The sequence below is a fragment of the Lepidochelys olivacea genome (assembly GCF_965140295.1).
Source record: "Lepidochelys olivacea isolate rLepOli2 genome assembly, chromosome: 9".
Classification (NCBI taxonomy): Eukaryota; Metazoa; Chordata; order Testudines; family Cheloniidae; genus Lepidochelys; species Lepidochelys olivacea.
The window spans coordinates 5,637,580-5,664,826 of NC_140419.1; the positions used below are offsets into that span (position 1 = coordinate 5,637,580).

The following is a 27,247-nucleotide window of genomic DNA, read 5'->3' on the forward strand; positions in this document are numbered from 1 at the left end:
AGGCCCCGGGCCCTGGGGGTGGCACACACAGGAGGCCCCGGGCCCCGGGGGTGGCAGAAGGGAGGCCCCGGGCCGTGGCACAGCCAGTGTCTCACTCCGTGTCTCCCCCGCCAGCGCCCCCCGCCCCCCATCTCGGAGAGGGGCAAAGCCCCCCCGCTCCGGGCGCGACAGGCGGGGGCGGCGGGTTGCAGGGGGGTGGGGAAGAGGCGTGTCCACGTCACTCATCCCCCCCCCACACACGCCGCGTTCCTCCGCCCCTCTCCGCGCGGCTGATTGGCCGGCGGCCGGTTAAAACGGGGCACCGCTTCCCTCCCTTCCTTGCGGGTGGCTGGAGACGGCGGCTGCAGCGGTAGCTGGTGAGTGGCCGACCGGGCCGTTGGCGCGGGCGGGAGAGCCGAGGCCGGCCCCTCAGGGCGCGCCTAGTCACAAGCGGCCCCTCCCCTTCCCCCTGCCTACGTGCGGCGCGAGCCCGGCTGCCGCTGAGCTGTGGCGGGTGAGCGCGGGGCGGCCGGGGCTGGGCGCGCGGGAGAGCGGGGCTCGGCAGTGGGCGCGCGCGGGGCTGCCCGGCCGTTGGTGGGGGGGGTGGGCGCGCGCGGGGCTGCCCGGCCGTTGGCGGGGGAGGCAGTTCCTGACGCGGCGCGTGGGCTCCGCGGGCTGGGGCGGGGCGCCTGCCTGCCCGCCTGCCGCGCCGCGCACATGGCCCGCGGGGCCGCGGTGACCTTGAGCGCAGCCGGGGCCGCCGTTTGCGGGCGCGGCGCCCGGCGTCCCTGCCGCGCTCCTGGCCGGGCAGTTCCCGCCCCGCTTCTGCCTGGGCCTGCCCCCTCCCCCCCCCCCCCCAACCTCACGAGGCGGCCTAGGCCGCGAGCTCCCCGCAGGGCGGGGGGGTCACCCTGGGCCTGCCGCAGCCCGTCACCAGGTGTCTGGCCCCGGCCCCTCCTTGAAACGGGGCGCGTCCCGCGGCCTGGCCCCGGCGCCTGCGAGGCTGCCGCCCGCGGCTCCGTGGGCCGGAGGCGGCCCGAGCCCCCTGTCTAGTGTCCACGCGGCCTGGCGCTGCGCCGGCTGGAAGACGGGCCTGGCGTGGTCTCGTGGAGCGTGGCAAAATGGCTCCTGTCACAGCCGGCATCTCTCTCTCGCGTCCTGAGGTCGACAAGAGAGAGGCGTTTTGCCATCTCGTGGCAGGGTGGTGGTGACGGGTAGGGTGGTATTATTATTTCACCCCCTCCTTTTGTACGTCTGCAGCTCTCCTTTTGGACTGTCAAGGGAAGTCAGGGCTGGTGAGGAGCCTCCTTAGCCTGTGGCCTCTAGGCTGTACTAGTGGCACCTTGGAGACTAACCAATTTATTGGAGCATGAGCTTTCCTGAGCTACAGCTCATGCTCAGATTGGTTAGTCTCTCAGGTGCCACTAGTCCTCCTTTTTCTTTTTGCAAATACAGACTAACGGGGCTGCTCCTCTGAAACCTGTAGGCTATACTAGCATTTCTGTATATTGCAGTAAGGACAGCTGGAGGCAGTACTAGTCCAGGCAGGCTATAGCTGTCTAACCTTGTCAGAGCAGGTCTAGGTCACCCTGGCATTTGACTGACCAAAGTACTTCCACTGTTGCTGCACTAATGTGGTGGCGGCATTGTGTCACGGCACAAGATATTTGCTGTGCTTCTTCCCTAGAAGTTGTGGAGTCATTCACTTGAAAGGTGGGGTACCTTCAACAGTTATCTAGGCGGCGGCGGCAGCAGAGCACTGCCTATAGGGTGGGATATCATGTTTGTAGGAAAACTTCACTACTGACTTGGCTCAGTTATCTTAACTTGGCTTCATAGTTCATGTAGCACTTATAGGCCAGTACATAGGGACCTATGTTTGCCATGGGTTTTTCCACTTGATGGAGGGAAGTGGCTAAGGGTAATGTCCAGTTCTGGACTTGAAGCCAACTGTGGTTTCTTGGGTGTCTAGCAAAAACCTGGATGTACACCCCCTGGATTATCTGTTCATATTTCAGTGGCTTTTAGGAGCTCCATTTATAGACCAGTGCCTATTGTGCTAAATGCAACAGTTTGTATGCTCTTGGGGTAGAGACCATCAGTATAAAGCATTACAGCAGGTAATATAGACCAAAAAGAGTACAAGGAGATGGTGAATGACAGATGGTCCTATTGGGAAATCCAGGACCAGATGCTTGTAGCATCATAGCTAAGGAGGGATTTAAAGGATAGTGAGGTAGCTTTCTTGTGGGGAGCTTCTCCCAAGAGGGAGGGGGCAGCATGGGAGAAAGCATGAAGGTGTTTGAAAATATAAGCAAGTGAAGAAGGCTGGCATCACTGGCCAATCAGAGGCAGGAATGAATCACTTAATAGTGAATCATAGAACTGGAAGGCACCTCAAGAGGTCATCTAGACCAGTCCCCTGCACTCAAGACAGGACTAAGTATTATCTAGACCATCCCTGACAGGTGTTTGTCCAACCTGCTCTTAAAAATCCCCAATGATGGAGATTCCACAACCTCACTAGGAAATCTATTCCAGTGCTTAACCACCCTGACAGTTAGGAACTTTTTTCCTAATGTCCAACCTAAACTGCCCTTGCTGAATTTTAAGCCCTTCTTGTCTCTATCCTCAGAGGTTAAGAAGAATTTTCTCCCTACTCCTTGTAACAAGTTTTCAAACACATAAAAGGTTATGTCCCCTCTCTTTTCTCCAGACAAAACAAACCCAGTTTTTTTCAATCTTTCCTCAAAGGTCATGTTTTCTAGACCTTTAATCACTTTTGTTGCTCTTCTCTGGACTTTCTCCAATTGTCCATATCTTTCCTGAAATGTGGTATCCAGAACTGTACACAACTCCTCCACACTGATTAGGCCTCTACTGGAGTGGAGCGGAAGAATTACTTTGGTCTTGCTAGCAATACTCCTGCTAATAACATCCCAAATGTGTAGTGGTTTTGTTTTGCAACAGGGTTACACTGACTCATATTTAGGTTGTGATCCACTATGACCCCCAGATCCCTTTCTGCAGTACTTCTTCCTAAACAGTCCTTTCACATTTTGTATATGTGCAACTGATTGTTCCTTCCTAAGTGGAGTACTTTGCCCTTGTCCTTATTGGATTTAATCCTATTTACTTCAGACCATTTCTCCAGAGACTGAGTACAGTAAGAATAGGATGTGAAGGATTTGAGAACAAAACTAAGCAGTTATGTTTGTGATGGAGAAGGAGGAGCCAGTAGAGGGTTACAGAAGGGGGTGAGATGCTCAGAATGATTGAGGAAATCCTTGCAGCTGGTGTCTTGAATGGGATAAGACTGCAGGTGTCAAAGCCAGAGAAGTGGATGTTGTAGTAATCCAGACTCTCATCGTACCATCTCTTGATAAGAGATCTAGCTGTGAATGGATAGGCAATCTGCAGAAAGAATTCACAAGATTTAGATGTTCTGGATGTGGGATTGGTATAGGCTAATCAGATTTTTGGCCAGTGTGCCTCATCTCAAAATGGAGTTAAGATGCTTCAGTTCCACAGAAGGGTATTAGTGCTGATTGAGTGTACCCTTAATGCACAGCTCATGTTACATTGATGCACAGTCTACATGAATTTACAACCCATTCTGATGGGAGAGCTGCTCCTGTCAGTGTAGTTCAGCTCCACAACAGGCAGTAGATGTGTCCATGGTAGCAGCTCTCCTGTTGACATAGCACTGTCTAAACCAGGAGTTAAGTTGGTGCAACTATGATGTTCAGGGGTGTGAAAAGTTCCCATGAAGTTACATCAACTTATGTCTGTAGTGTAGACCTGGCCTGAAGCATGAACAGTCTTTTGTGGATTATTGTTGTGCACTGGCATTGCTGGAGTTAACTTGTGATTCTTGAACCGGATGCAAATATATCTGGCTAAAGGGAACAGGTTCTATAGGCCACCACATGGTCACTTAGTGAGTTGTCACTTATGCATCCTAGGGTTCTTTAAGATCTAAGATGAGACATCTGGGGAAGAAACATCAAGTAATACTTCCTATTTTCTATAACTTATTAACTAAGCTAAATTATTCTCATTCAAATTAAACGAATGAATTTGAGTCAACTTATCAAATAAAACTCCTTGTCAGCTTGGGAAGGCAGTATGTTTATCTGTCAGCCCCCAATAATGAGGGTATTAAAACTTGTACTAAATGATAGCAAAACTCTTACTAAAAACTGTGCTTGCTCAGTCAAGCACTCAGGAAAGGCCAAAATTTGCCCATGCAGCCTTAATTTGGCTCCTTGTATAAATGCACTATAATCACATGCTGTTTTTTACAGCACACCTGCCTCATTCTGTGAATGAGTAGTTTAGAAGTATTCTCACTTAACTTATGGCCTAAAGTGACATTTAATCTGCTATCCAAACCTGGCAGCAGATACTAGATTAACCTCCTCATGGTTGTAGGTATGGTGCTCTCACTATAGTATCTGAGTGATTCACAAAACAAACTCAGAATATCCCTTTGAGTTTAGGTGCTGGTGTTCCCAATTCAGTTGGGGAGCTGAAGTGCAGAGTTTATGGCCAAATTATCAGAAGGTTTGACTAACTTTAGATGCCCAATTTGAGACACCTAGGTCCTGAACTTGCACTATATTTAGGGCTATAAAAACAGCATGTGACTTCAGGTGCTTTTGCAGATGTGCTGAATTAATGGTCACCTGTGAAGTCTGGTTTTAAATGACTTGCCCAGCATTGCATAGAAACACTGGCATATGCAGAGATAAATGCCATCCTGGAGAACTGGATTCTAACTAGCTTACCCATAAGACCATACTTCTGCTCTCCTACTTTCAACAAATGAAGTAGGGTACTATAGACAACCACCTCATTCACTTCACAGCCTTGATTCCCAGGGCACTATCTATCATACACTGAGTGATACAGGGGTCATCTAGAAAATTAGAATTGATACAGTCTTTAATTACATGATGTGTGCACAAGGGGAGTCAAATTAAGGTTACAGAGGCAACCTTAATTCTCACACTTCCTAACTCAAGTGCTGACTCCTCATCCTTAATGTTCTTTCAGTTTAGCATTTAACCCCTAATCTCTAACAATAAAATCCAAAAATTGCATCATGTGGAACCACTGACGCTCCACCCCAGTTGTAACATCAGCAGGGTCAGCGCAGTCCTTTTATGCTAGCTGAGTGACTGCTATGGTGGCAGGCTACTATCCTCTAGGGACAAGTCACTGGAGGGATCATGCTTTGCCAGTGTGCTTCATGTTATCTTCTGACAGCAGAAGAATGACTCTTGGATTTAATTCCAGTTTCTGTAGAGACGTTCTAATGGTTATGGGGGACACACCCACCTCCCTTCCCGTTCTTCTCCACTGTTAAAACAGCCTGTGCCTGATGCTGTCTGGCCTGGAGATTTCAGGCCAAATGTTTAGTTTGGCAAAGTTACAAGCAACTGAAAATGGGGTCTTATAATAGAAAATGCTTAGGAACATCTGCACCTGCAATTCCCATTGAGAGGCTGATAGAGGAAGAGTCAAATAACTTCCATGCCTAAAATTTATTTAGGCTACAGCTCTATCAGGTAAATGATTAAGGATAAAATTTCTGTCAGTCACAGGTTCCATGACTTTCAGAGGCCTCTGACATTTTCTGCTTGAACTGTTAGCTCCATGCCTTAGGGTGGCAGAGGGTCCCCCTTTATTTTCATATTCAGACAAGTAACAGGCTTCTGCAAACTTTTTTGTTGTCCATGACCTGTCTGAATTTACCAAAAATAACTAGGACACAACTTAACCTTAGTGATAAGTCTTACCTTGCACTCCCTTCCAGAGGGCATCATGAGATGTTCAGTACAATGCAGGACAACACAATTTGCTTATTACATTCAATTAGCAAAAAATGCCAGGGTTGTGAAACACTTCCAGCGCATAAGATGTGCATGTGTAATCTTTGGAACAGGTTTATTTAACCTTAAGTTTAGTTAGTTGGTTCTAGATCAATGATTCTCCACTTGGGGTACACATAACCCTAGCAGAGGTCTTCTGGGGGGTTGGTGGGTACATCATTCACCTAGATATTTGCCTAGTTTACAACAGGCTACATAAAAAGTGCTAGCTAAGTCAACAAACTCTAAAATATTAGACAAAACAAGTTTTGGGGGTTTTTGTCCCCCCAGTAATAGTGTACTGAGACATGTATTTTTGTCTGACTTTTTTTGTAAGCAAGTGGTTTTCAAGTGAGGTGAAACTTGGGGTATGCAAGATGAATCAGACTCCTGAAAGGGGTACAATCTGGAGTGGCTGAGAACTATTCTAGGTGTTGGAAAAACTATTTTTTGGTGCCATTCTGGGAGCCCACATGCTCACTGCCAGGCACTGGACTTCAAAAGAAGTGTAGGGATGCTTCCTTAGTATGCTTCCACCAATAAAATGTAGTGGGGATGGACTTGATATCTAGATCAGATGGTGGCTATGACTATTGTCAATCACTAGGAATCCAATACAAAAACATTGGTATTTCCCCTGCCATGGTAATCCCTTCACTAAAGTGTTTAAATATTGGATTTGCTTTTCTAACAGTTCCAAAACAAAAGGTGATTTAAGACTAACTACTCGTCCTGGCCTTGGCTATAAGGATTACTTGTTGGATGGGAGCTTGTGAATATATTCTAGTTTTTGTTTAGCAATTACAAAGGTTACACTTAAAACACATAGCTTCTTAGCTATAAGGTCTAGTTAATAAAATAGATGACTGAAACTTTAGCTTGTTTCTTGAACTTGAGGTCTGGGGACTTTAAGAGACTGAACTTGGGAGTTTCCCATTAGAGCTAGCTGAGGTAATCACTGTTTCCTCCCTTCTTCCCCCACACCAAGTCTTCAAATGGGGAGGGGATGTAGTTTGGTTAGGGCACGGCATCACTGTTAATACTGACCTTAGCACCACTCCAGCACACAAACCAGAACAAATATTGCACATTTAGCTTCACCTGGATTATCTTGCAACTCATGGTATTTGGCAAAACTGAATAACTACATTGGTGGTAGTTAAGATGAAGGCCCAGAAATACTTCATATAGAAAGAAGCTACTTCTACATAATCACTTACAAACTTTTTGCCATAGCTCTAAAGTGGTATAACACAGTATTGCATCTGGCAGATTTAAGTAATGCTGGTGAGCCTGATGTGCATGATGTGTACATGCCTTTTGAAATTTTAGGTTTCAGTCAAGGAGTTGGAGGGAGCTAGTTCAAGAAACTATGGATCATGCTCGATCAGCAATCTCCAACTTGGTAAGATTTCCTGTCTAGTAATGTTGTTGTAGTCTGAACACTGCTTATGGTGGAAGTTAAGATAGGAGCAAGTAAACACTTGCAGGAATAAAATATTACATGTCAATCTTTAGATACTGAGTTTCTTCCTATCTTAGCTGATCTTAGGCCATGGCTTTTTTCAAGAGTGAAGTTTCAGGTTGAGCACCCAAAAGCCCGTAGTCAAAGTGACCTAAATCTGAAATCAGAAGGTAATTGTTCTTCCTTCTTCCCCCCACCCCATGGTGTCGAGTTGGGCATATGAAGTCACTGGTCACTCTAACTAGAATATATTGGTGGTGGGAATGGAGGAACCACCATCAGCTAGAAATTGCCAAAATGATATGATTTTTTTTAAACCTAGTTTCACCAGGAAAGCTAAAAATGGCCAAGATGTAAGACAGAGGGAAACTGACTTCTGTGTAGAATTCATACAGACTAAGGGCTTGTCTATACTGCCAAGTTGTTGACCCAACTTTTCTTTCGTGGGTTAAAGCCCCACCCCTGAAAGATAAGCTTTGCCACTGCAAGTGGCAGTGGGAATGCAGCTTTGTTGGCAGGAGCACTCTCCTGAAGTCTAATTTTTTTTTAAGCAAAAGGACTCTAGATAATTGCCTTTGCATTCACCTAGAGGGAGCAGTAAGTTGAATTTTGTGGGTCTTATTTTTTCCTGCTGTTCGTAGAGACTGGTAGGGGGCAGTGTGGTGTGAAACAGAGCTCTGATAAGGGGGGTGATGGTGGGAGAGGAGTTACTTAAGCACCAGTGTGGACACAAGAACAAATGGATATAAACTAGCCATCTGATTTAGGTTTGAAATTGGGCAACTGTCTCATCTTCAGAGGAGTGAAGTTCTGGAACAGCCTTCCCAGGGGAGCAGTGGGGGCAAAAAACCTAACTGGCTTCAAGACAACTTGATAAGCTTATGGAGGGGATGCTATGAAGAGACAGGCCACATGCCATTGTAGGCAATCCATGACTGCCAGTAGCAAAAATCCCCAACAGCTAGAGACTGGACACTAGATGAAATGGGCTCTGAGTTACTGTAGAGAATCCTTTCCCAGGTGTCTGCCTGGTGGGCCTTGCCCACTAGCTCAGGGTTTAACTGATCACCCTATGGGGCTAGGAAGGAATTTCCCCAGGTCAGATTGGCAGAGACCCTGGGGGGGTTTGGCCTTCTTCTGCAGCCTGAGGCATGGTTCACTTGCAGGTTTAAACTAGTGTGAATGTTGGAGTCTCTAACTTTAAGTCTTTAAACCATGATTTGAGGACTTCAGCAACTCAGCCAGAAGTTAGGAGTCTATTACAGGGGTGGGTGAGGTTCATTGGCCTTGCAACATCCAGGAGATCAGACTACAGTCAGAAGGGACCATCATGATCTAAAGTCTAAGTCAAAACATGAGTTCTTAGTCCTGTGCTTGCTCTAGAGCAGGTGTGGGTGTCAACACCTAAAACAGAGCTGCCTTAGAGGTTTTACTTATCAGCACTTTATCAAAGTCCTGAACTCCCTTTTTCATTAAAAACTTTAAAAGATGGCTGACATTCTTGAACACTATCTTTAACTAGTAGGTTTAGGTTGACTGCAGAGTTAAATGTGAAGATCCCAATTTTGTGGGTTTACAGCAAACATCCAATCTGGTGACTCTAGACAGATCTAATCACTAACTAGTTAAACCATTGGCTTTTAGAGTGGGTCCTACATAAATAAGATCTTCTACATGTATTCTGGAATGAACACAAATCCCAGATTGTAACAAGCAATATAGTAGGCTTTTTGTGTAGTATCAAGTCATATTTCTCACTCATCTGTCTTCTTTCCAATTTAGTTTGGAGGTGGGCCGCTGTCATACACCCGTTTCAGTCTGGCTCGTCAAATGGATGGAGACAGTAGTCATGTGGAAATGAAACTGGCTGAAGAGGAGGAAGTTGGAGAAAATGGAATGACTGACCATGTTCATAGCCGTGTAGCAAAACCCAGGAATAGTAGGAGAAACCTCTGGTGCAAGGTTGCTGCAGGAGGCCTCCTCTTCTTAATTGGTAAGATGAAAGGAATTCTACAAAGTAGAAGTACCAAGACACACTATGCTGTTATAGTGATTCTTCAGTGTGCATCTTACAATAGACCATCTAGACTACAGTACAGTAGAATCTGTTAAACTCCTCAGGCATGGAGGTTGTTCATAACTGAACAAAACCGTATGGTTCTTTCAGAAATTTATAACTGAACATTGACTTAATACAGCTTTGAAACTTTGCTGTGCAGAAGAAAAATGCTGCTTTTAACTATTTTAAATTAAACAAGCACAGATGGCTTCCTTACCTTGTCAAATATTTTTTAAACTTACAGTTAACACAGTTCTGTACTATATTTGCTTTCTGATGCCTGATTACATACTTCCAGTTCCAAATGAGGTGTGGTTGACCCAGAGTTAAGAACTGACTGGAGGTTCTATTGTACCTCATTCCTGGGGCTGATGGTGTGAATACCTGTTTATTTTGCTACAAATCTGGAGTTTAATGTTTATCAAAGCAAAGAAGGGCAAGCAGTATTATGAGGAAACTAGTAAGTGTTTCCTCAGCTAACAGAGGAACAAAGCTACAATAGGTGCATTAATGTTGGAAGAAGATCAAGTAGGTCTTAAGGAAGATGTGGACTTCCTGCTTTAGTACCCAATAACTAGTTTTGTTACAGTAATACAAACTCAAAGCAAATGCAGCTAAATAAAACCTGAATGGTATTGGAGACCCATTGTATAAATTTAATCAGTAGGGTACAGGATACTCTATCCACATTGTATCTTAAAATATAGAATCAGTTAAGGTGAAACTTAGGAAAGCTGGTACAGTTTATAAACTTCCAAAGCTTGCATAGGAACAGGTTAGTCTCCCAATAAAACTCAACTACTTGGAATACAGTCAGGGGCTTGAGTTAACACTGCATTGGCTCGGGTTTTTTAATGGCTTTGTAGTGTATAAACATCTTTTTCCCTAGGGTTTCTGATTGGCTACTTGAGTTACCGTGGGAGAATGCAGGCAACTAGCACTTGTTCAGATGGAAGTAATGCATGTGGAAACCCTGCCATTACACCTTCCCCAGAAGATAATGATGAGTACATGGAAGAGCCTAAAACTGAACGTGTCCTTTACTGGAAGGATCTCAAAATGATGCTGTCAAACAAGCTGGGAGCTGTAAACTTTAACAATGCCAGGTAACATCCTTCAAAGTCCTAGTCAGAGCTGTTTGTTTCACATCCTGAGTCTCTCGCTAATCTGAAACCACCTACCTGTTCCTGTAGAACAAGTGTTAAATAACTGAAGACTCTTGCCACCTCAGTTACAATCGTGAGTGTGATCTAGGCTAAAAAGTTAAGTGGCTTGTTCACAACCTGGCATTGTACTAGGTAGCTGGTTTTCAAACTGTGCCTTTACATTTTCCTTCCATTCCAGGAAGCTGACACCTTGTGAAGCTGGCTCTGAAACAGATGAAAGTCTTGCTAGCTATCTTCATGGTCAGTTAACTGATTTCAAACTGGATAAAGTTTGGAATGATGAGCACTACGTTACACTGCAGGTCCAGGGCAGGTATGTTAATATGCCAAAGACAGTAAGCTGCTTTTATTCTTTCAGGCATGGATCTTACTAGTTCAACCATAAAAATATTCAGCTAGAGCAAATGTTTGAGGTCTCTAACTCTCAGGCCAGCTAACCTTGTTTGAGGGGAAATCCAAGCCAAAGTCTCTCTTGGCTTCACTACTGCCTGTGGTAGTGGCTACTGGGGTGCCTCAGAGTCAGAAAACTTTTTTAAAAGCCTGCCTTACAGAAGTAGACAGAGTTAGTAAAAATCTGTCACAATGCTAAACTGTAGAACTAAGCTTGTCATAGAATAATGACTTGCTTTTACCAAAGTAGTGCAGGAGTCTTTAGCCTCTTGAGTTGTCAGTTAATACAGCCCTGTTTCTGTTGGGACATCCTATAGATCCTGTAGCTATAGTCATAAACTTGTCTTGGCCTGCAAGACCCTATCAGCTCAAATCCTTAGTGTTATGGGAAGGCATACTTGGAGAGTGGGAAAGCAGTAATCCTTAATTTCTACACTGCTCACATATGTGAACTTAGGCACTTAGTGGTCCCCTAAGTATCCTAATTCTTTCTCCACTCAACACTTGCATACAAGCACCTGTCATCCCTTTTCAGGGTTAATGACTCCAAACATCACCACCTAGAAGGTCATTACTATAATCTAAATGTAGGCTTTGTGCAGCTTGGCTTAAACTAGCTTTATGGGCCATATATACAACTAATGCTTATTGTATACATTGGGGAGTAGCATAAGGTCTCACCATTTCACTTAAACATAAATGTCAGATTTATACTTCCAAACCATATTTCTATGGTAAAACTATTTTTAAGCTGAATAATCAAATAGTAAATGGCTAGTGCTAGCAACTTGCTAATCTGCCATTTTTAGAATTGGTACTTTAGCTCTGCTTAATGCTGTTTCTTGCTGTCTAATAGCTCACCAAATAAAGTGACTATTGAGTCTTCAACTGAAACTGCAACAGATGAAATTACTGATGGGTATGTGGCGTACAGTGCAAGGGCAACAGCAACAGTAAGTTACCTAGCTTTGAATAGCAAACTACTTTTTAAAAGAACAAGTCTGAATGTGCTGAGGATAACTGACAAGTCAGTTAATCTCACTTGTGGACAAGTCACTCTCTAGGACTGAGACTTGAACTGTTAGTGGCTCCTTAATACTTCATTCTTAATTATTCTAAAGTGTCTGGCTTCCACCCTGAGACACAAGACTACTGCTTCACTTACAGCCAAGCAGACCAGGATATGGTGGTTTGGAGTAAAACCACCGGTTATTAGGCAGAACAGCTCTGCAGAATAGTCCCTCCTGAGGCTTACCATTGAGGACATGGCCCAAGTATTTCCAAGCTCCAGCCCATGAAGCAAGAGTTCTCAAAGTTAGAACTTGAACTTACCATCACACCCACACCTAGTAAACTAAACTCTGGTCCTGGATTTTATATTTACTAATAGGTGTAAATAACACTTGGCTTATCACCAAGATGAGCATGTCTGTCTAAACTCTCTCTCATACCACTTATGGTAAGTGCCCTGCAACTCCCCTTGTGAGTAGAGGGATCTCCATAAACCCATTTCAACCCCCCCATCACCAAGGCCTGCAGTAGCTGGTGGCTGCTTCCCGGCTAGGGGCCCATCCAGGAACTCTTCAAGAACAATCATAAAGTAAGACTGGAAGGGCCCTCGAGGTCATCTGGTAAAGTCTCCTCCTGTGCTAGGGCCAGGACCAAATACCTAGACCATCCCTGACAGGCTTGTCCAACCTCTTCTTGACTCCCAATGATGGGATACCCCAACCTCCCTTGGAAGCCTATTCCAGCACTTAACTAACTGTAGGTTAGATATTGGGGAGGAGGAAGAAGTAGCCTAGTCTAACTAAATCTCTCGCTGCCTATTACTATTGTCCTACCTTCACTGAAGATGGAGAACAATTGATCACCCTCTAACAGGGGGAACCTCTGCCCAGAAAGCTGGTGGTCTAACAGCTGGGAGTTGCTATAACTTGAACCCAGATAATTTGCTGCTGAATGCATGAGACTTGGTTGAAGCTAGGACATTCAAGTTGCTGCATGAGTTCAGATGTCTTATTATCTTCCTGTAAATAAGACGAGTGGTCCAGGCCCCATGGCTTTAGAGAGATTTAGGTGAGTTATCAATGACTGCTGCAACTACATCTTATTTGTTCCAGGGTAAACTAGTCTATGCTAACTATGGCCGGGCAGAGGACTTTCAGGAACTAAATAAGATGGATACCCCTGTAAATGGATCTGTGGTCCTTGTTAGAGCTGGGAAAACTTCTTTTGCTGAGAAGGTAAGTAACAGCTCTTGGCTCCTATTCTGAATAGTGTGTTCATAGATCATCTAGCTAACTTAGGACACTTTTTAGTATTTAGAACTGTCATCTTCTGGTTAGTCAGATCAGCCTTTAGCTTAGTCCAGATGTATTTGAATGCTGCAGGGGTTGGGGAGAGGAGGAGTGTACCTCCTTGACATGTGAATGGGCCTGGCAAAAATTGTTCATGCTGCCACTACTTCTGGCCCACAGTTGCAGGAAGGAGTAGCCTGCTTCAGTTAACTCAGTTACAGTGCAAGAGAATAGTGAGTACTCTGGGCCCCCCCAGTAGGCAATGTAAACCTCATCACTTGCCTAGTGACTAAACACTCTGGAGTTCTTCTCAGTGGGGCTGGTAGCATTGCCTATAAAGACTGAGTGACGCTTCCATCAGAACAGCCATACTGGGTCAGATCAATGGTCCATCTAGCCCAGTAATCTGTCTTCTGCTGGTGGCCAATACTAGCTCCTTCAGAGGGCATGAGCAGAACAGGGCAATATCAAATGATCCATCCCTTGTCTATTCCCAGCATCTAATGGGAAGAGGATTTCCAGGGTCTCGTAATGCCAGAAGACCCTGTTTTAATGGCTTACAGCTTAGCCCAAACAGTTGAAGTTCAGCAGAAACTTTCCATGCCACCTTGTCTCAAGTGACCAACTTCAGCCACTCATGAGACCAATGAAACACTTTACCCCCTAGGAAAGAAACTGACCTTTTTTGAGATACTCTAGTGGCTCCATATTTGGGAGCAGGAACTTAAAATTTGACAGGAAGGTGGCCTTGGTCAGTGTGCCTTTTGCCATCTCCTGCAGAAGCTGACCAGACTTGGTCCATTAAGGTATTGAAACTCTTGCCCATGCTCTCTAGAATCTCACTAGACCTTCACAGTTAAATTGGCCAAAGATTCTGTCCATGTTGGGCATGCTCCAGTCTTGGGATGAGTAGAGCTCATTGTAATAGCAGATTTGAGCTGCTCCAGGCACCAGAATGGAGTAGAGGAGCCTGTCTGTTTAAGCTCCAGGCAGCATAGAAGAAGCTGCTCCTGAAGTGGAGAGGAAAAGCACTGGGATGGGCTGAGCTGAGTGCCCAGAGAAGGAACCTGGGACTGAGTGGTCACTGGCCCAAGCTAGATAAGGGAGTGGGGAAGGAAGTAATGGATCAGGAGCCAGAGATGGGGAAGATACAGGACAAGGAAGGGCAGGTCCATAGGCTAGGGGAGAAATGGGTAGTCTGCCCACTCAAGCACACCAAGGTTGTTCTTGTAACCTTAATTTTGCCCCATGTGGGCATGTAATTAGACTACCATAATGAGCCTGTTTTTTCCATAGAACACTGCTCCAGGGTGGATAGTACTCAGTTAATGAGCAGCTAGTAACTCCTTAACTTAGTTATCCTATACTCTTCAAACCTTACTCTGAAGGTGGAAGTTCAGCATGGGCTTTTCTACAGCACTCATCTGTATAGTGCTTCTGCAAATTCCCCACCAGGCTCTCAATGCAAGCACCCAAAAAATAAAACCAACAGTGACCACACAAGACTGGGTTAAATGATATGCCCAGCATCACACAGGAGCTATGGCAGAAGCATGGATAGAATCCAATTTTCCAAGCCACTTAGCAATAACTTGCATAAGAACAGCCATGCTGGGTCAGAATAAAGGTCCATCTAGTCCACTGTCCCTTCCTTTCCTGTAATCCCTTACACACATTTGAACTTTTTCAAAAAATGAAAACAGGAGTTCTATATTAGACAAGTCTCCTTCAGTACATAACCCTGCTTCATCTCCAGAGGAGGTCTGTGCTGGACACTGAGGCAGCAAAGTCCCTGTGTAACAGTCTTGACTTATGCTAGTATGTGAACATGTATGGACAAGAGGTCGCATTGTAAAGTTGCACTAAGCAACCTTGATTCTCTCCTTTAGAGTCCATCATGTAACACTAACATAGCACAGACTCTTCAGCTTAATCCATTTCACCTTCACTTCCAGGTTGCTAATGCTGAAGGCTTGAATGCAGTAGGTGTCTTGATATACCCTGATCCTGCTGATTACAAACTCCCTAATGATGAGGTTCTCTTTGGACATGTAAGTACTACTGGTGAACACTGGTTGGCTTCCCTCTAGAAGATGCAAAGGGAGACTGCATAGCATGCTTGCCTAGAGAACACAAACATGCTGTCTCTTGCATAATGCCTCTAGAAATGATTCTCCACTTATGTAAACTTAACCATAATGGTTCCTTGATGCCAGGCCATATTTGACAAAGGACAGCTGTAGTTTTGCAAATACAAGAGTGGCTGTATTCAACAATACTGCTAGGTAGACCTCTAGCACCTCACTCTTACAGACCTTAAACTATTATGTGTATCTTGCATATAACACACAATCCTTCATTTACAGGCTCATCTAGGAACAGGTGACCCTTTCACCCCTGGCTTCCCTTCATTCAACCACACTCAGTTCCCACCAGCTAAATCTTCTGGACTCCCAGGCATTCCTGTCCAAACAATCTCTAGTGCTACTGCAGGAAATTTGTTCAGGTAATAATGCCTACAGGTGTTCTACCAAGGGTCAGTAACTCAATTGGATCCCTATGAGTAATCAATGAAATTGCTAGGAGGCCTTCTAAGCAGAGCTCTCCTCCTGTCATCTAACAATGTGTATATTGAGCTACAGCTTGTACAGTTTCATCAATATAGGACTCCCAAATTCTTGACTGTTTCAGCAAATGGAGTCTTGTATCCACTGTTCCTGATATCTTTTATATAAACCTTGGCCTATAGCATTGCTTAAATGCAGGCTTTAAACAAATGTCTCGATGTGAAAATTGTGGTATGCTTCTCAGTCTGAGGTTTGGAGTTTCCCCAGTATTACACCAATGGAGTGCACTCTTAATCCAGCATGCAGTTAGCTAAAATCTGGAACTAGTCTTGCCAGTGTCACTAACTTCCACCATAGTAAGGCTCTGAGGTGCTTAAAAGTGACAATGAAGTAAAAGTACCTGATTTTTTTTTTCCCCTCCCCTCCCAGGAAAATGAATGGAGAAGTACCCTCTGAAGAGTGGAGAGGTAGCCTCTCAGTTTACAAAATGAGGTCACAGAACACCAAAGTGACACTTGAAGTAAACAATCAAATGGTACAGAGAAAAATTCATAACATCTTTGGCGTTATCCAGGGTTTTGATGAACCAGGTAAAGCTTTGTTACTAAAATCTCATTGAATAGGCTGGCCTCATTTAGAAGCCAGTTTAGCCTGTAACTGGCATAACTTACATGGGAGAATGGGCTGGGGGAGTCCTGAACTTCAACTTCTTTGGCTTACTGTTGAATAAGTAAAGTGTGTAACAAGTCCTTATTACATGGAAATCTTTAAGCAAATAGCTACTTTCTCTTACTTGGCCACTGGATAACAGGCAAAATGAAAACCTTTCCCCATAACATAGTATCATTGAAAATCAAAGGATAAATGTGGGAGAACTGATTTGTATACCACTCATGGGGAGTAAGCATGCTACTTCCTGAATTGGCCTGCCTCTTAATGATACTTTCCCAAGTTCTCTAGCTAAGTGGTCTTGCACCTAGTAATAGTTTGGTTAAACTTGCCCATTGTCTACACACATTTGAACCAATCCAACTAAAAGGATTTTAAACCAATTTATGCAAACCAGTGCATGTTCCAGTTTATGGTTTAGGCCCTGTTCATAAGTCTACAGGTCTGGTAGACTAGTTTGTAATGCCAAAAGACCCCATCAGGATCTGAGCCTCACTCTTCCAAGCGCTGTAAATACACATGACTACTTGCTCCAAAGCACTTGTGAGACTGATCACACAACCATGAGAGTCTGCAAGAAATGCTCAACATTGCCAGACTGCCAACTGGATGGGACTCCACTTTGATGCTAGGAAATGCACATCCCTGCATATCAATGGGAGAAGGGACTTGGTCTGGGCAACACCACTTCAGGTCCCAAGTGAACCCATGATCTTCCTTGGACAAGCAAGCCTACCAACATCTGGCACACCCACAGGTTTCTGCATTTAGCAGACTCCTGAGGATATCAGAGATCCTACAAAATGTGGCCAGGATCAGTTCCTCCCTACTGGCACCATGGCAGAAGATAAACACCTTCCTGATCTCCCCTGCCATATCATTTTGTCATGAGGGGATCTGTAATAGCAAAAGTACCTCTGAACAAGGCAAACGCCATCAGGTAGTGAAGTGGATGTTTCTTCCCCAGAGAACCAGCAATGAACTGGTGTACATCTCTGTCAGGCAGGGCAGCTCCAACATCCCTCATTGCAGTGATCAGTCATGCCTTCTCATGTGCCTGGACACCATGGTGGGGAACATCCTGTATAACACTTCCTGCTGTCATCAAGAAGCAAATCACCAGGACTCCCACCAACCAGATGTTGCCACCTACCTGAGCAGCTCACTGGAAGGCAAATTTGGAAGAGATGGGGGGGGGGGGGGGAACTTTGCTGTGGACACATGCCCACAAGTGGAGAAGCATATTTGGCTGCTGTTAGACATGGTGCAGGGAATGCCAGGAGCTGGGAGTCCTGGTGCCACAGGTGAAGCATGCAGAGCACAAGCATCATTCCAAAGCTAGAACGTTGTTGGAGAGGACCTGAAGGATGCTATCTGCTGCCAATACATAGAAAACCTAAAATGGAAGCTGAACCAGGGCAAGACAGTCAAAGTGACAGGCAAGTGGGATGCCAGCAGCCACTTCCTCCCTGGGGGCAGCTTCACCTAATTTTTGCTAACTAGGTTCATCCACAGAGCCCAGCCCAACTGGATTCCACTGAACAGCCATCTCCCATGGGAATGGGACAAGCCATGCAGGAAGCACAGCTATGCAATGAGACTACCCCACATCCTGTGTAGCTACAAGCCCCATTCCAGGTCCTAGCAGCTACAGCATAACACCATTCAGGATCACCTAGTCAGAACCATCCCACCACCTGTAGGGAAGGTGGACATGAACACCATCCCTGGAACCAACTGCAGCCAGTCCTCAGTGAGGACCAGAAGATGATGGTGGCCTTGAACAGGACCCTGGCCTTCTGCTCCATCTGAGCTCAAAAGGTGGAGAAATAAACAGGATTCAAGGTTTTGGCCAGAGCAAAGGGTTACCAGGTTCAGGCACATGCACTGATCCCCAAAGCCCTGGGCATATGGCACCCCAGTAACAAGCGACTGAGAATGCAGAATCAGTCAGTGCATTCAGCTGAATGCACTAACTCATGGTGTCGGACACCATCAGGTGATCAAGGAACATCTACATAATGTCCTATCACCAAACATCCTCAATAGCAGGAAGGTTGAGCTGGAGTGCTGATAAGCACATTGGGGAAAGTAATTGATATAATCCATGAGGGAAATTTTCTAAATGGACAACCACAAGTACTCATTTCTCTTTGAGGGACAATTTTCACTCACTACTAGATTTGCTTTCCACAACCAACTCTCTAACTTTTTTCTTGAGTGATGTACCTAAATACTTGGATGCTACTACTGAACTGTGTTTAAATTTATTCACCTAAATTTGGCATATTGCTGATTATGTACTATATATATTTTATGACTTTGCATTTGTGGATAATCTAAGCACTATACCAGATGTAAAGACCTTTTTCCTTAGCCTGGCTAATTTTTTTAAGCTAATCAGAACTAGCATGCATAACAAAAGAATTTAGCTGCCTTAAATCCTGCTACAAGGAACCTCCAACAATCTTCCTCTATTGTACACTTGGCTCTGAGCTGAATGTCATTTCAGACATGACCAGACTCTGTTCATGAATGGCCCTAATGCTGAGCTAGTGAAGAGCCTTCTTAAAATTCAGTCTTTTTTCCCTAAAGGTTGCATGCAGCTTGCCAAAATGTTTACTCTTCCATATATCACATGTAGGAAAGTGTTTTGCCAAAACATTTTGGTTCTAACTGATTTCTGAAATAGTACAGCTGCATCTCATCACTCCTGCCCTCTTTGCAGATCAGTATGTTGTGATTGGAGCCCAACGAGATTCCTGGGGTCCTGGAGCAGCAAAGGCTGGTGTGGGAACAACCATGCTGCTGGAGCTTGCCCGTGCAATTTCTTCTATGGTAAAAACAGGTAAACCATGAGACAATTAAGCCCAAGTACACTTTCTGCTTGGGTGGGGGGGGACAAAAAACCTTACATAAGGTAATGGAGCCCAGATCTCAATTCTTTTTCTTATTTAAAGGTGACTATAAGCCCAGAAGAAGCATTGTCTTTGCCAGCTGGAGTGCAGGAGAATTTGGAGCTGTTGGTGCCACTGAGTGGTTGGAGGTAACTAAGTAAAAGGCATCTGATCAAACCAAGATTAATCAGAGCATACCTCTGTCTGGAACTGCTTTTACTACAGTTCAAAAGTTACTGCCTATTAACAGGCATCGTGTTTTCTCCCATTTTAGGGTTATTCTGCCACACTGCACACCAAAGCCTTTGCATACATCAACCTGGATGGTGCAGTTTTAGGTAACTATTGCTCTCTGGTCAGCAAATCTACAAAACTCTAAAATTAGAACCGGTCAAAAACCATTCCAATGTGAAGCTCTAAAATGACAAGGCTAAGTGTTTGTGTGTTTTTTTCCAAAGAAGCTACCAGTGCCCAGTAATTGGAATAGCAGGTACATTGGGTGCTTTGGGTTAATGCTGCTCATGTACCATATTGTGTCTTAAAGCACTGAAAGTCATTACTGCTGCTAAAGAGAAACCACGATACAACTTTATTCCTATAATCTCATACTTGCATTGGCTAACATGTTCCGAATCTCTAACTTTTACCATCACAGGTTCAAGAAACTTCAGGGTTTCTGCCAGCCCAATGCTGTACAAAATAGTGGAGCAGACTATGATGGAGGTGAGTCCTAGTCTCTCTGGGCTAATCTGAACCATGATCCAGGTATACAGGGAAGTACTTGAACAGTAACTTTACTCTGCACCTTATTGCAGGTGAAGTATCCAGAAAATAGAAGTCTGTATGACCACATTGGTTCTGACTGGACCAAAAAAGTGTAAGTCTCCTGCTCATCTTTGAACAGTAACTTCAAAAAGCTCATCTGGAGCAACAAAGCTAATCTAACCTCTCTGAACCCCCCAAATGAATCTCCTAATAAACCCCCATATAGGAATACTGACTAGGCAGTCGCTCTAGCTTTAGCTCTAAATTTGATACTCTGTTCAAATCCTTGAACCACAGCAAGCCGTTGGGACAGCCTCCTAATCATTATGACTTCATTCCCATGTCAGTGGTGCAATAGTTTAGTACACTACTTGGTTTGGAATGTCATGTTCAAACTAGATCACATCCAATCTAGCTTTCCAGCTGTTCCAAGAACAACCTTCTAGGAGATGCTGGTGTTTATGGGACTGCAGAAACTGGCTTGCTAGTGCTCCACTTCTTTAACAGGAATCCCCTGTGCCACCTGGCCAGGTGTGGCCATCTGTTTTTAGCTCAAAGCTTCAGTTATTGTAAACATTGGATTGGGTAACCTACAGTTCTGAGTAACAATGCCAATATTTCTCATTGCAGTGTTCCCTTTCGTATGGATAATGCAGCTTTCCCTTTTCTAGCATATGCAGGAATCCCAGCCGTTTCATTCAGTTTCTATGATGTAAGTCACTTTGTACTTGTAAACCTCTGCCAAATGAAGTAAGAATGTAAATACAACTTAGCAAGGAAGCTTAACAGTAAACTTGTGATAGGTTTGACTCTCCTGATCTAGCTAGTTGGAAGAACTAAAGCTGCTCTGATAAGATGAAACTAGATCAAGTACATGTGCTAATGACATCTTTCATCTAGTAGTTTTATCATAACTGATGTCAGTGGATTAGAATCTGCCAAAGAGCACAAGGCGCAACTCCTGGCAGATTCCACTGCTCCCAGGGCTTCAGGCTTCTTACCACCTCCTGGACTAATGTGGAAGCTGAACTCAACAGTGGGGTCAACTTTAACCTCAGGGCAGCACAGCTGTAGGGTTATACTATCTTATTTCTGTACTCAGCTTCTAGCCAGTGAATGCAATCTCGTATGAGCAGCTTCCTAGTTCCTTAATGGAAGGCAAGATCAGACTGTTAAAAGTACATGGGTGGCCAAGAGGTAGAGCAGTTACTTCTAGACTAGATATCTGTTTCTGGCTCTCATCCAAACACTTCCTCAACTACTCAAGACTTAAATTCTACTCTTCCTTCAGCCATTTAGTCACACATTAAGTAGACTAAATTATGATAAACTAAACAATTCTCCATGGCTTCCCTGTGTTCCAGACACTGCTTGATCTACTTTCCTGTATGTAGATATGAGGCCTGTATATTAATGATGTGAGTTTCTAAACAAACCTACACAAGCCTCTTTTTTGAATGGAACTAGAATTCCTGTCTACCCAGATGTCCCATGTTTCATTACTATCTATAGAATTAATAGCACTGGAACACAATAACCTGCTTGTTCTACATACTATAGGAATAACTCAAAGTTTAGCTGAGCAGAGAAGTCAGTTATCAAAGTTCAAATTTTAGCTCTACATAGCCAAACTTCATCAACTTTTGATACCTGTATTAATGCTTCTGCAAATATTTGATCATGCAGTTTGCTGGAACTCTCATGATATTCTTTGGGTGGTTACTTAAACAAGAAGTTACATCTGCAGGTATTCTTGCCAGTGGAACTTGGGTATTCCTTACTTTGCAGAGAGCCCTTACATCCCTTGGTGGCTGACATCTGAGTTTGTTGGTAAAGCTGCAGTGCTGTGGAGTAGTAGCAGGTCACAGTAGACTGGAAACCTTGGCAGAGCTGCTTGCTGCCCACTTCAACCCAAAGTGGTGGGGCTGGCATGCATACAAGTAACACCTCCTTATCCCTCAGCTTGGCCTTCTGTAGGGCAGAATGAGTGTTTGGCAGAGGTGCCAAATAAGTTCAGCATGGGAGGGAAGAGAAGTGACTGCAGATAACAGGTCAGTCTAGTACTGCTTACAGTACAGCCAAGGAGAGTAAAACTCACAGCTAGAGAAACATGCTCTAAAAACAGGGTTAGAAGTAAGAATTCAGAGTGCAAATGCTTTCTGCCTTGCAGGATGAGGAAGGATATCCTTACATGGGCACCAAGCAGGACAGTTGGAGCAAACTTGCCTCATCTGTAACTCAGCTGGACAAGTTGCTTCAGACAGCTACAGAAGTGGCTGGCCAGATGGCTATTAAGATGACACATGATCACCAACTTTACCTGGACTATGAGCAATACAACCAGGAATTGCTCAACTTCATAGTGAAGATTAGCCCATATAAACAAGAGATAAAAGTAAGTTAACTAATTTTAAGGTAAGTTGTTTCTTGTTTCCCCCACTAACCCTAAACACTGAAATCTGCCAGTGTCTTATCCCCACCTGATAAGCTAGGGTTGAGAGGGTAGCATTGCCAATTCAATTCCTGGGGCTGCCAACAAAAGCCCCACTGCAGTGACTGGCAAAATGAGCCAACTACCATTAGCAGTGGTGCAGTCACATGCCCAGACTGAATACATCCTCATCTGGAAGGGCTCTTCTAAAAGGGCCTCTGAAGGGTATAGCTGTTAAGTTAAAAACTTCTTGAGCAATGTTCAGCCTAAAAAAGCTACCAATAACTCAGGCTATGCCTACAGTTCAGTTTTTCAGTAGAATTTATGTCTAAAGGTGAGATTTAGTCACACCCCTATGTGACAAGTTACACCACCATAAGTGCTGGTGTGGACAGCACTAGGTCTGCAGGAGAGCTTCTCACTGCTTTGGAACAGTAAAGCTGATGGGAGAGTGCACTCCTGTCCACTTAGTGTCTCTACACTGGAGAGCTTGCACAGCTGCATCAGTGCAGCTACACCACTGTGAACTCTAGTGTGGCCATGCCCTCAGTCTTTCAAAGTGGTCTCTGGTTAAGATTTGTACCAACTCAGATTCCCAACTCTAATTCTTCTCCCTACCAGGGAATGAATCTGACCCTTCAGTGGCTGTATTCTGCCCGTGGTGACTTCAGTCGAGCTACAGCTGCGCTGACAAGAGACTTCAGAAACACTGACCTTAACAACAAGCTCCTCTGCCGCTTGGTGAATGACCGCATCATGAAAGTAAGTATTCTGAGCTTGGTTACAAGAGTTGATTTCACTCACTCCACAAAGGAGTCCAGTATCCAGTGGAGTGAGCACTTCATGAAGGTTCAGTTGTATATCTGGACTCAATGAAAGTCCACTGGATTTATACCCAGTGACTGGTCTAGCTGTTGTGGCTGCGGGTACAGAGTACATCTCCTTAAGAGGCAGAGCTGCCCTCCTGGGTGAGGGCCTGCACTTATGAAGTGGCCATCACTTCATGCTTACTGTTGGATTAGGAAATGCCTATCTGGCCCCATGCAACTGCCCTGGTAAATCCTTAATTCACTTCCCCTAGAAACATGTCTAGATGCTGCTAGCTGACAAACACTAAGAAGCTGTTGAACCCACTTCTGAATTTTTCCAGCTCCTAGATAATCCCTGGCTTTTGGCCCCTTCACCACTTATGTCAGTGCAAGAACTGACACCTGCAGGAATTCAGTCCAATATCCAGTTCTAAATTTTACATTTCCTCTTAAGGTGGAGTACCACTTCCTTTCTCCATACGTGTCTCCAAAGGATACTCCTCTACGTCATATCTTCTTTGGCTCTGGTTCCCACACTCTGTCAGCTTTGCTGGATCACTTGAGCCTCCGGAAGACCAACCCAAGTGCCTTTAACCCAGACCTGTTCAAGAACCAACTGGCTCTGGCAACCTGGACTATTCAGGGTGCTGCTAATGCCTTATCTGGTGACATTTGGAACATAGACAATGAGTTTTAAATGCATAATGCATCAACCTTAATGCTGGGGTACAGAAACAGGGAACCCCACTCATTCTTAGTGACCTAGTGAACACTTACACTAAATCTATTTACAGGGTATTTGGAAACTTACATTTTGATCAAGTAAAACTCCAAATTTGATTTTTGATGGGGAAACTTCACCAGCAGCTGTTCAAGCAGGGATCTCAATCTATGCTCACTAAACACTACTGCTTGTGGTGCTGCCTTTCTGTCCTGCTTGAGAATAAACAGGTCAGACTGATTAAAGCAAGACAGTCTAATGAAATATAAATTCTGATCTAAAACTAAATTGGTACCTTTTTGAGTGGGAAGGTACCTTTAAAAACTCTCAGGTAGACAATGTTGGCTTTCCCTTTTGAGGTCAGTCTTAAAGTTAGTGAAGGCAGAAGATGGGCCTTTGTAACAGTTTATGGGGAAATTCATAAGTGTTTCCAGCCTCCCTTCTGGGGCTGTGAAGACACCTTGACCTCAAGTAAAACTGATTTTTTTTTTCCACACAGTAGCCCTTAGCTGCTGAAATAGGATGGCTAAACACTTCAGAACTTCCTGACTAATACATGAGTTACCATGTGAATAACCATCTTGGCTTTCCAGGAAGAGGTGACAAAGACTAACCCCTTAAAGAAACTTACATCACAAAGGGGAGGTGAAATCCAAATTTATGCCCCCTTCAGTGTCCTCACTCAGTCCCTCAGATAAAAGGGACCACATGGTAACAAATAGTTCTGGATGGCTACAGCTGACACTTCAGACCCTGTTGCTGTGAGGACTTTCATGAAATCAAGTCCTTGCTTGCCAAATTTTTGTTTGGCCAAGTAAGTTGGCAAAACTCACAGGAAGGCTCTCATTTGGTACTGAGTTATTTATTTTTTTTATTTATTTATCAGTGACAGAGTTCACTATAAATGGTGTGGTTTTTTATAGAAGATAATTATCGGAAGCAGTGCCTTCCATAATTATGACAGTTATACTGTCGTTTTTGAATAAAAGCAGCATCTGCTATTACAATCGAACATGATACTGGAATTTTGCATTCAAATATTAAAATGAAGCAATGGTCCATGAAGCTTAAATCTATTAGAAAATTACCAGTTCAGCTTTCCATGGTTTTCAGATATGGAGATCTTGCATAAGCATTTAATCTGGTACTAAAAGCGCTCATTTCTAAAGTGACTCCTGAAAAACCCTAAATTTTTGATACAAACAAATTAAAAATAACTGCAATTAAGCCTCCCTTGGACTTGCTGCCTAGCCCAGAGGTCAGGCTTCTCTCTTACCCTGCTTCAGTTGACAACCTCTGTAGTTGTACAGTGAGTGCAGCTCCATAACCTGCTTTAGGCTTTGATAGTGCAAGAAAAGCACCTCTGAGCTTGGCAGATAAGACCTTTAAGGATGCATTAATAGGGTTTAACCATAGCCCTGGCTCAACCCTTGTTAAGCCTAGGGTGTTGTACACAAATGCAGACTTGTACCTCTAAGATCAGGCAGCAATTTAATCACATGGCAGCTTTGCTGCAAAATTTCCAGTACCTTATGTATCATGAAAACCTAACTCACATTATCGGGAGCAGTGTCTTCCATAATGTATAAAGAACAAGGTAGTTTTTGCCTACCACAGTGTTATATCGGAGGCAGTGTTCTCCATATGTTGCACTAAGGGTGTATGTAATTATCGGGAACAGTGTTTCCCATAATTTTCTTATGCTTATCATGCAATGACATCTACAGAGCTTGATGGTTAGTATCTAACATGTATCCTCAAATTCCTGCAATCCTAGTTCCACTTTCCTGTGTTGCAGATGTAAATGCTAGTGTGTATTCTGTACCTGAATGTTTTTAAACCCACTTTGTATGTTAAATTGTTTCAAGTTGTGCTATAATCTATCTAGTTATGTGACAGCTGGGTCTGACTATTTAGCAAATATTAGAATAGTAAGGCTGTTTGACCTATCTGAGAAAGGTGAAGAATTGACTATGAAGGCTTGAGGAATTGATACAGTGAACATACAGTGCTGGATTTTTGATAACTCCACTATTTAGTAAGCTACATTCAGTCTCACTGTGGCATATCTAAGCACTTTGATTTTGTACTTCAATCTACCTAGCATCACTAGAGACTAGTCAGTTCAGCAGACAGCAAGGCTTTAGGGGGGTCCCCATCTGCTCACTAATCAAAGACCAAGTAGACTTCCTTGTTCCTTCCAATATGTTAGTACTTCACTGGTAAGTTCTTCAAGCCTATTTAGGTTCTATTAAATGCTGCTGTTTCTGGCTGCAGCAAAAAAGCAGATCTCCCTGCCCCATTACAATAGGGTGCTGGTCTGAGCCCTCCATGTGGGCCACTTAAATACAACTGGTCTAGACTCCTGGTCCCTGTGCTGGAGCTGAATCTGCAGAGAACTTAGACAGGACCTGTTCAGTGGCAGCTCAGGGATGGGGAAGAGTAGCTATTGCAATTTGAGGCTTAAACAAGCCCTGAGACTCCATTAATGAGCTTTGTAAGTTGGTCCTGGCCATCATAAAAGACAGTTAAATTCAAGTGCATACCCTAAAATTTTCTGCTCTGATGGCATCCACAGCAACCTTGATACTACTTACAAGGTGACCTTGTGGCACTCAGTCTCAATCCTGTTTCACTGGTAAAAGTCATGTTGTAGTTGGAAGTAGTTGCCATAGCACTTGCATGCACCTTGAATTCTTAGATTCTGTAAACTTTGCCTGCTACTAAGCACATGAATAAAACTCTGTCCTGTAGCTAGATGAGTAGTAACTCATTACTACAGGTTCCATTCATACTTTCTTGCTCTTGTACTAAAATTTGACTTTGGGATGAGATTAATTTGCTTTGTTCCTGCATTACCTGCTTCTCCTTAAATAAAACATAAAACTTGAAAGCTTCCATACTGTCTCTGAATCTCAATCTCATCAGTGACTGTAAAATACTGACCACCTCTCCTCAGGCCAGTTTAGACTCCTAATAATCCACCTAAAGCACTATGCTGTTTATAGCAGTTCACTGTCCTTTGCTTAGCACAGTGACTTATAAACAATGCCATGTGCCTAGTGCTATAAAGGCTCCAAATTCCCCAGCTACAGTCATGAAATACCTCCCCTCACTATCCAAATGCCTATGGCTATTGGATGATCTGAGTAA

General features: G+C 44.1%; 1 protein-coding gene across 3 annotated transcripts; it reads left to right on the plus strand.

The window, feature by feature from the left end:
• Positions 1 to 249: 249 nt before the first annotated feature.
• On the plus strand, positions 250 to 26,992 carry TFRC (transferrin receptor). 3 transcript variants are annotated; one of them, XM_084639286.1, is made up of 19 exons: positions 250 to 356; positions 7,188 to 7,260; positions 9,103 to 9,313; positions 10,269 to 10,485; positions 10,724 to 10,858; positions 11,792 to 11,888; positions 13,059 to 13,181; positions 15,191 to 15,286; positions 15,602 to 15,741; positions 16,232 to 16,392; positions 19,200 to 19,319; positions 19,432 to 19,517; positions 19,643 to 19,706; positions 20,024 to 20,091; positions 20,184 to 20,245; positions 20,764 to 20,845; positions 22,304 to 22,528; positions 23,186 to 23,326; positions 23,828 to 26,992. In XM_084639286.1, the coding sequence occupies exons 2-19, from the start codon at positions 7,228 to 7,230 to the stop codon at positions 24,068 to 24,070; spliced, it is 2,304 nt and encodes a 767-aa protein (XP_084495412.1). In that variant the 5' UTR covers positions 250 to 356; positions 7,188 to 7,227; the 3' UTR covers positions 24,071 to 26,992. The 3 variants fall into 3 exon arrangements, with proteins under 3 accessions (XP_084495412.1, XP_084495414.1, XP_084495413.1); XM_084639287.1 differs by lacking the exon at positions 250 to 356 and adding an exon at positions 365 to 493; XM_084639288.1 differs by lacking the exon at positions 7,188 to 7,260 and having other exon boundaries at positions 277 to 356.
• The last annotated feature ends 255 nt before the right edge of the window (positions 26,993 to 27,247 follow it).

Coding starts and splice junctions, on each gene's coding strand:
- TFRC (XM_084639286.1), top strand. CDS start 7,228: ATGGATCATGCTCGATCAGCAATCTCCAACTTG. Junction 7,261..9,102: donor GATCAGCAATCTCCAACTTG/GTAAGATTTCCT, acceptor TTTCCAATTTAG/TTTGGAGGTGGGCCGCTGTC. Junction 20,846..22,303: donor TTTCATTCAGTTTCTATGAT/GTAAGTCACTTT, acceptor TCTGCCTTGCAG/GATGAGGAAGGATATCCTTA.